The following is a 9,535-nucleotide window of genomic DNA, read 5'->3' as shown; positions in this document are numbered from 1 at the left end:
ACAGTTTTTTATCGTTTGCTGCACGTTGTTGTTCTTCTCGCTATTTCCTTATAACGTTAGCAAAACGAAAGTCTCACCCATAGGCTTCCACATTAAAGAAAAAGGTGGCTAGAATGTTCAAAAGTATCATCTAAAAACAAAGGGAAAAAATAAACAGTTTCTGTATTTATTATGTGATTTACATACATTTCTAGAAAATGTCCTTAAGATGTTAATTTTAACATTAAATATTATTGTAAATGGCAATAATATTTCACAGAATTACTGTTTTTACTGTATTTCAGAAGAAATAAATTCAGCCTCAGAAATGTATTTCAGGGAGTTTCCTCCTCTGTTGACCATTACAGTAACTAAGACACTAATTATAGTGATGGCAACAGTATGTCTGAACTGCCCCTGCTTGTATTATATGCACATGTGATTATCCAACCACCTGTTGATTCCCTTCATGTCAGACAGAAGGTCAAATCTGACTTTGGTAATATGAGCCACCATTTGTTTTTATTCTAAATGAACAAGTCCTGTTATGAGAAATCATTCAGACTATACTTTAAATGTGTTTGAGTGCAGTGGCATGATTAATATAGGGAAGTTCATCTGTGCAAGGAGTCATATGGCTCCCTTTATTTAGCACGCTAAGATAAACATGTGCTAGTCAAGTAAGGGGAGAGGAAGAGCCCCCAAACACTGTCCTGCCCCTGCACATGTGGTAGACATGTGTTGTCATTTGTCTCCGCAGCTGTTGGGACAACACCTCATATCTAAACCCCCGTGCCAGTGAGTGTTTGGGACATTTAGGGGACACAATTTGCATTTTATCAGCCAGTGTATTTCAAACAAGTAGTTGTAATGGATTCTCGGCTGTCGAAACAGATCCAGTGTTCGGTGTGTTTGGGGGACTTTACAGATCCCGTGAGTCTGCTGTGCGACCACACGTTCTGCCGACAGTGTATCAGCAATCATTCCCAAAGCTGTCGTCTGAAACTCTGTCCAGAATGCAGACGACCCTATACTATGTGGGACATTCGGTCCAACCGAGTCCTGCGGAATATGGTGACCGCTGTGAGGGAACACTTGAGTGAGCAGCAGGCCCTCAGGGACATGAATGTAGCGACCTGTGGAGCAAGCGCGAGAGTGTTTGAGGAACCAGAGAAGCTTGTGTGTTCAGATCATCAGGAGAGACTCAAGCTGTTTTGTGAGACAGATCAGAAACTGGTGTGTCTGATCTGTAGGGACGGTGAGAGACATCAGGGACACACGTTCAAACCTGTGGAGGAGGCAGCGGAGCCCAGAAAGGTCAGTGAGGACTGAAACATCACAAACTGTACCTTCATAAGCCTTGTGTTTTGAGTTTGACGCTTCTCAAATTTCAGGTCATATCCAGGTCAGAAATGCGAAAGCCTAGAAGTTCACTTGGTTTCTATTTTGGATGTATCTAATGCCATGTACTGACTGAGTTTCTGTTTGGGGTCTCAGAGACACCAGGGTCATTTTACTGTAATTTCTCAACATTAAAGTATCACGTTCGTTCTTCATGACTTTTCACAATCGTAGGGCTTCTTGAATACGCAAATTTTGAAGTCTGGATGAGTAAATTACCGAAAGTCAGAGCCTGTGTATAGATTTGAGTTGACTTTTTGAGTTGACTGAAAATTGCAATTATGTTCAGTTGGAGGATATCAAACATAATTCATATTTTGAGCTATTTTTAAACACATTTTGTTTTCATTCCTAATTGTGTCCAGCAACAAGCCACGTGATTCTGCATGTTTCTGCATGTTGTGCTTATTTGGAAGTGTTTGTTTCTCAGTCACACTCTTAAAAAATAAAGGTTTCTTACTGGCATCAGTGGTTCCATGAAGAACCTTAAACATACATGGAACCTTTCAAATGCAGAAAAGGTTCTTTATAGAGGAAAAAGATTCTATAGGTTTTTAGAATGTACTTTAAAATAGTTCATTTAAGAACTGTTCACTGCAAGGTTTTTTGGGGAACCAAAAATGGTTCTTCTATGGCATTACTCCAAAAACAACCATTTGGATCCTATATTTTAAGAGTGCAGTAAGTGTATGATGCCCAGTTTTTCATTTTAAACAGATTGCAAAGTTGACAAATTAGCCCTCAATCTGTTTAGTCATGAAGTTTATTCCAGACTTAATTAGAAGAACTAGTCATAAATTAAATTAAACTTAGTAATATCCTTTAAATGTACTTAAGACATGTTACGTTTCAGAGATTTTAAATATGAAACTTTAAATAATGCAATGGATTTTCACATAAGGTACATTATTCCTGGTTTGTTATTATTTCTGCTATTGTTTATTTAAAAGTATCATTATTTATTATCCATGTACATCATTGGGTTGCTAGAATTTCTGGGCAATTCGTACGTATTTTACGCAACCTGGTCTCATGATGAAAACATACCTGTGGGAACAGAAATAACCGGAACAGATGAATGTACATATTGTACGTTTTATGTGACGTTGGGATTGTACATGTCACCACAGTTCTGACCTGAAATGTCCATCGAATGGTACTGTAACTCTAATGCTCCATGATGTTTTAAAATATAGCATCTGCACTACACTTAAACCTACTTGATAGTATGAACAAAAGTGAATGTGATATAAAAACACAATTCCAAGCATGCCGTTTTAGCTTGTTTTTTTTCATCTTTCAGCTCTTTCATCGTGAGTCATGTTTCTCACAGAATTTGTAAGGATTCCTCATCCTAAGTCCAATTCTATGCCAGTTGAGCTACCAAACAAGATTGTTACGTTGGGAAACATATGGAGCTAAATGGCGGTTGCTGTTTTACCGCCTCTAGTGTTCATTTATGTTGGAAACTGCAGTGATATGTACTTAAACGTCTCGCAAAACTTTTCCACATGGTACTTTTTCATCATGAGATCAGGTTGATTTTTCGAGTTCCCCAATTTGTATGAATTCATACAAATAACCTACTCCTAACTCCGCCCCTAAACCTACCTGTCAGTGGGGTCTAGACAAATTGTACAAAAACGTACGAGTGAGGCTGTACATATTAGCCACCTTGTAAAATATGTACGAGTTGGTCATGAGATAGCATTGTAAAAACAGTTAAAGGTACCATTTCACCCAAAAATGAAAATTCCTTCCCTCATGTCATTCCAAATCCAGACCTTTATTCCTCTTTGGTACTCTGCATCATGGTACTCTTGTGAACATGCATTGAAGACACGGAAGAGAAGAAACTGTTGAATAAAGTCGTTAATTTTGTTTTATTTTGCACAAAGCGTATTCTCGTAACTTCATAACATTACGGTTGAACCACTGATGTCACATAGACTATTTTAACAATGTCTTTACTATCTTTATGGACCTTGAACATGTCAGTTGCGTTGCTGTCTATGCAGGGTCAAAGCTCTCAGATTTTGTCAAAAATGTCTTAATTTGTGTTATGAAGATGAACAAAGGTCTTAGGGGTTTGGAATGTACGAATGTTAGAACCTGAGGAACAAACATACATAAAAACAGAAATTAAAGGAATAGTTCACCCCAAACATTAAAATGAGCTAAACGTGTTGTTCCAAACCTATATGAGTTTCTTTCTTCTGCTGAACATAAAAGATAGTTTGAAGAATGTTGTTGGTCCTCTTTGACTTCCATAGTATGAAAATATACAATAGAGGTTAGCCTTGGTTTGGTTACCAACATTCTTCAAAATATCTTTTTTTTATGTTAAGCAGAAGAGAGAAACTCGGAACAAAACTTGAGGGTGAGTAAACTATGACAGAATTAAAAAAAAAATTTAAGGTGAACTATCGCTTTAATCACTATGTGTGTTTATATATTATTGCCCAACTTATTGTGGATGACAAAGCAAACAGAAGTGCTCCTTCATACTCCTCTGAAGGATGCTGTAGATTTCTAGGAGCAGGACTGAGCACCACCTGAAATATTCATGTCAAACGCCCACTGTCCTGTGTGTTGTAGAATTTATTGTTAGAGCCTCTGAGTTTCCTTTCGAAGGAGAATGAAGAGCTGCAGGCTCTTGTGAAGAAGCAGACGAGTGAGATCTCTAAAACGGAGGTGAAAATACACTTCACACAAAAGTCTAAATAGTCTATAAAGGACCACCGCAGGGTTCATTACTGTCTGTGATATATTTTGTATCTCAGGAAAGGTCTCGACAGCTCTCTGCTCAGATCTCTGCTCAATTTGAGGAGATGCACCAGTTTCTGAAGAAAAAGGAGGAGGAAGTGGAGAAAATGCTGGAGAAAGAAGAGAAGGATATGATAGAAAAGATGAAAAGAAACAGAGCAGAAATAGAAGAGAAGCTGAACGATGGAAGAGAGAAGGAAGGGATTCTACGCTCAGTCTTTGACACTGATCAACCAGACGGCTTTTTGCAGGTTCAAACAAACATTTGCATTCAGCAGTTTGTCCAATTATTTGTCCAAATTAGTTACATATATGTGACCCTGCACCACAAAACCAGTCGTAAGTACCACACGTATATTTGTAACAACAGCCAACAATACATTGTGGGTCAAAATTATCAATTTTTCTTTTATGCCAAAAATCATCAGGATATTAAGTAAAGATCAGGTTCCATGGAAATATATTGTAAATTCCCTACTGTAAATATATCAAAAATTAATTTTTGATTAGTAAAATACATTGCTAAGAACTTTATCTGGACAACTTTAAAGGCGATTTTCTCAATATTTAGATTTTTTTGCACCCTCAGATTCCTGATTTTTAATAGTTGTATCTCAAAATAATGTCGTATCCTTACAAACCATACATCAGTGTGGTGATCTATGGTTTTTATATATATATATAAATTACCCTTATGACTGGTTTTGTGGTCCAGAGTCACATATCTGCAAATTGTAAATAATATATATATTAAATTGTATTATTTTACAAAAAATCTTATATTATAGTACAACAATTACTATATATTTAGTTCCCAGTATATGAAACATTTGGAATATTTAAAAATATATCATGGTATTTTACAGATTCTCCAAATAATATCCATTTTCTTTTTGTCCTGTAGTGGTGGACTGAGAAAGGGCTGGACTTTGTCGAAGAGATGAAAGAGAAAGAAAGCTGTTGTGAAAATAATGACGTTGCTTCTCCAACAACCAAGTAGGAAAATATACTGTAATGCTTCAGGTACACATTATGGCACTGTACAGTAATTATCCCATTAGTTACATTCATCTCCTGCATTGTAGGTTCAAATCAGCAGTGAAAAGTGTGAATTTGACACCTAATTCTCTGCTCCTTGGCCTTCATGAGACTCATTTGCAGTTTATTGTGTGGAAGGAGATGCTGGGCTTTATCAAACCAGGTGAGGACATCAGATATACATATGTAGACAATACCATATATTAAAAATTAACATAAAAGTATATGCTGTTAAAGTCAAAAGTTTACATACACCTTGCAGAATCTGCAAAATGTTAATTATTTTACCAGAATAAGTGGGATCATACATGACATGATTTAACACTGAGAACAACTGAGGGACTCACAATAAACTATTACAGAAGGTTCAAATGCTCACTGCTGCTTCAGAAGGAAACATGATGCATTAAGAGCCAGGGGTGAAAACTTTTGAACAGAATAAAGATGTAATAAATATCATACGTTTTGTCATTTAGTACTGCCCTTCAGAAGCTACAGAAGATACTGACATGTTTCCCAGAAGACAACATAAGTTCAGTTTACCCTGATCTTCAAATTCGAAATTCCCAGCTTAATGCATTATTTCTCTTTCTGAAGCATCAGTGAGTGTTTGAACCTTCTATAATAGTTGCATGAGTCCCTCAGTTGTCCTCAGTGTGAAAAGATGCATCTCAAAATCATACAGTCATTGTTGGAAAGGGTTCAAATACACACACAAAAAAAAAAAAAATGCTGAAAAACTGAAGAATTTTTGGGACCTGAAAGATTTTTCTGAAGAACAGCAGGCAGTTTAACTGTTCAGGACAAACAAGGGACTCATGAACAACTATCACTAAACAACAACAACAACAAAAAAAAAAAAAGGAAAAAAACAGCTGTGGATCATTCAGGTAACAACACATTATTAAGAATCAAGTGTATGTAAACTTTTGAACAGGGCCATTTTTATAAATTCAACTACTATTTTCTCTTGTGGACTATATGTAAACATCTTTTATGTCAAATATCTTATTCAGGTCTGTACTAAATAAAAAAATAATATGCATTTTTGTATGATCCCTCTTATTTTGGTAAAATAATTAATTTTTTTTCAGAATCTGCAAGGTATGTGTAAACTTTTGACCTCAACTGTATTAAAATTAATGTAAAACTGTAAATGACTGTAAATACAGTAAAAAAGCTGTATAATTTTTTTGTGGGAACTGCCATACATATTTTTTGAATTCACTGATGAATAGAAAGTTGAACAGCAATTATTAGAAATAGTAATCTTTGTAACATTAGAAATGTCTTTACTGTCCCTTTTGATCAATTTATGCATCTTTCCTGATTTAAATTTGTAATGTATTACATTATATGCAGCATAAAACATTATGATAATAATAAAATATGAGATAATATTAATACAAATAGTACAATAGAAAACAGTTATTTTAAATAGCAATAATATTACATAACATGACTGCTTTTGTACTATATTTTTGATCAAATAAATGTACCCTTAGAGAGAATTTGGAAATAATGTAAGAAATCAAACTTATTAATTATTGTATGACAAACTAATCTGTGTTTATCTTTCACGGTTTGTCTTTCTTAGTCCCTGATTGTAATGTCATACATGACTGTCATGACCCATACCTGAGGGTCTCCTCTGATGGACGCAGTGTCATCCGCACATCCAAAAAGGGTATTTTCTTGCGTCACAAAGACTACAGGCCTCTGGCCAGGACTCACAAGACCTTCCAGTCAGGACAGCACTACTGGGAGGTGGACGTAGGAGCAAAGATAGACTGGAGCGTGGGCTTCGATGGTGGGTGTATAAGCAACTTAAACAAGGACATCGGGCTTCACCTTAAGCATGACCAAGGCTACTGCATCAAAGAGTATGAGACGGTGACAGAAATAGATTTGACGGTGAAACCACGCAGGATAGGGCTGTACCTGGACTGTGACCGGTGTCAGGTGTGCTTCTATAATGCCGATGACATGACTCTACTGCACACCTCCACATACCCTTCACCCATCCCGTACTCCCTCAGCCTCTCTCCAGGAGCTTATCTGGCAGGGAAGAATGCTGATCCACTCACAGTGACCTGGAACTGATCCGACTGGGAAATTATTGACACTTTAGTAAGATGGTTAGAAGAACTGGTCCATTTAATGTTTTTGAGGTGATGTAATAATGCAGGGGTGGCAAACGTCTGTCCTGGAGAGCCACAGCCCTGCAGAGTTTTGCTTCAACCCTAATCAAACACACCTGAACAAGCTAATCAAGGTCTGAAGGGTTAATAGGAAGCTATAGGCAGGTGAGTTTTCATTAAGGTTGGGGCTGAACTCTGCAGGTCTGCAGCTCCCCAGGACCGGAGTCTGCACCCCTGTAATAGTGCTTGAGAGAAAAGTTATTGGGTGCTGTATTTACTTGCTTAGTTTGTTAGTGGGTGGTTTGCTTTGTTATATTTTAGAATATTTGTGACAGGCACCATAAGCACTCTGAGAACATAAAAGACCACATTATTGTTAGAGCCATTTCCACCATATAAGAAAAAATCATGCTTTGGTGAACCATAATTATAACATGACTTCAAAATTTTGAGTTACTAAGTCATGATTATATACTATAAGATAGACATGTCACTTTTTCTTTTCTTTTCTTTTAAACTTTTTGTTATAATTTCACAATTTCACCTGTTTTGTTTCATAACTGTGATTATGTCCTAATTATGTTATATAATAACAATTGTATGTCATAATTGTTATGTCATAATGACTGTTTGTCATAACTATAACTGTGATTGCCATAATGACTGTTTGCCAGAATTATGACTGTTTTATCATAATTATGTTACGTTATTCTGGCTGTTTTTGTCATAATTATGTTGTCATAGTTATGACTGTTCATGTCATAATTATGACTGTCATAACTATGACTGTGACTCACAATTACCGTTTGTCATAATTATGACTGTTTTTGTTATAATTATGTAATGTCATAATGATCGTTTGTTATAGCTGTGCATGGTCAGAAATTAACTTTTCCCATAAAGGGGCAATATTTGCCCCCCTATATTTGACCCCCTGGAATTGATTTCCAGGGGCATTTTTTACATTTGTGTGTGCATTGAGAGCAATTTTTATAGTCACCTTATTGTTATAATCACCACACTATGTTTTCTTTAATGTCAAATACTTAAATTTACCCAATTACTTTAATTAGTATTTAAACTTGTCAATAACAATACACTGTTTAAATTTGTATCTAAATTATATGCTTACATGTAAAACAAACAAACAAACAAACAAACAAAAAAAAAAAAAAAAAAAACAGGAGCTCATAGGGCTGCAAAATTATAACATAAATCATTATTGCGGATAATTGCTAAGAATATTGTAATAATGATTATATAACGTTTTATATAAAATATAAACCGTTTTTGTTTCATTCTGGGCAAGTCACATTCTGGCTTAACAGAAAAACATGTCTGTTCATGACTTCTAGCACAGGTTATGCTAAAAATGCCTGGTGTAATCACTAAAGCTTTGATATTAATCTTTTATTTACACAGTATCTGCATTGTGTTGTTTATTATGAAGGAATTCGCGAGTGTGCGCACTCACTAATAGTTCCGACTAATCTAAGCGTTTCTGACTGGCCAATGCATTCCTAAATTCAACAGAAACGCGTTTGATTGGATGTAAGGCTCAACGGCGCTGCACAAAACAGCGCGTAAAATAACCCAATGCAATGTGAACGAATCTAAATGTAGTTTCGCAGATTCACACTTTTCTTTAATTTTAACATTTAATTTTAAACGCGACAGCCGTAATACATTGTTTAACTGTGCAGGGGCGACTTTTGCCCATTTGTCTTGAATTTATGGGGCATTTTAGTTCATTTTCCTGGCATATTTTCTGCCACAGGCTCTCCTTAATTGCCGACCCCGGTGAAAAAACCAGCATATGCTGGTAGGTATGTTTTGATGCTGGGATGCTGGTTAGGTATGTTTTGATGCTGGTTTAAGCTGGTCCTTTGCTGGTTTATGCTGGTCCTTGAACAGCAACATGACCAGCAAAAACCAGCAAAGGACCATCTTAAACCAGCATCAAAACATACCTACCAGCATATGCTGTTTTTTTTTTTCCTTCACCAGGAGACCCTGTAACGTTAACTGTCATAATGCCTGTTTGTCATAATTATGACTGATTGTGTCATAAATTGTCATTATGACTTATTTTCTCACGTGGTTGAAACTGGCCTTCATAGGAAATAGATGCAGCAACCATGATTTTTAAGTCACCTTTATTCTTTCAACATACTAATGTTACTTACTAATATTAATGTTACAAACAAGTT

The 9,535-nt window shown here is 36.0% G+C and overlaps 1 protein-coding gene across 1 annotated transcript; it reads left to right on the top strand.

The window, feature by feature from the left end:
• Positions 1-708: 708 nt before the first annotated feature.
• trim109 (tripartite motif containing 109) lies at positions 709-8,288 on the top strand. Its single transcript, XM_051131082.1, has 6 exons — positions 709-1,296; positions 3,979-4,074; positions 4,164-4,397; positions 5,051-5,142; positions 5,232-5,347; positions 6,782-8,288. Exons 1-6 carry the CDS (start codon positions 850-852, stop codon positions 7,285-7,287), a joined length of 1,491 nt encoding a protein of 496 aa, XP_050987039.1. The 5' UTR covers positions 709-849; the 3' UTR covers positions 7,288-8,288.
• The last annotated feature ends 1,247 nt before the right edge of the window (positions 8,289-9,535 follow it).

The sequence above is a fragment of the Labeo rohita genome, chromosome 16 (assembly GCF_022985175.1).
Source record: "Labeo rohita strain BAU-BD-2019 chromosome 16, IGBB_LRoh.1.0, whole genome shotgun sequence".
Taxonomy (NCBI): domain Eukaryota; kingdom Metazoa; phylum Chordata; class Actinopteri; order Cypriniformes; family Cyprinidae; genus Labeo; species Labeo rohita.
The sequence above is the reverse complement of the archived record's forward strand: the minus strand, read 5'-3'. Positions and strand labels throughout refer to the sequence as shown.

What these genes read in the sequence shown, in the direction of transcription:
- trim109 (XM_051131082.1), top strand. Translation starts at nt 850, where the DNA reads ATGGATTCTCGGCTGTCGAAACAGATCCAGTGTTCGGTGTGTTTGGGG. An exon ending in AGGCAGCGGAGCCCAGAAAG is followed by an intron (nt 1,297 to 3,978) that starts GTCAGTGAGGAC and finishes TGTGTGTTGTAG; the next exon opens with AATTTATTGTTAGAGCCTCT. An exon ending in GTTGCTTCTCCAACAACCAA is followed by an intron (nt 5,143 to 5,231) that starts GTAGGAAAATAT and finishes CCTGCATTGTAG; the next exon opens with GTTCAAATCAGCAGTGAAAA.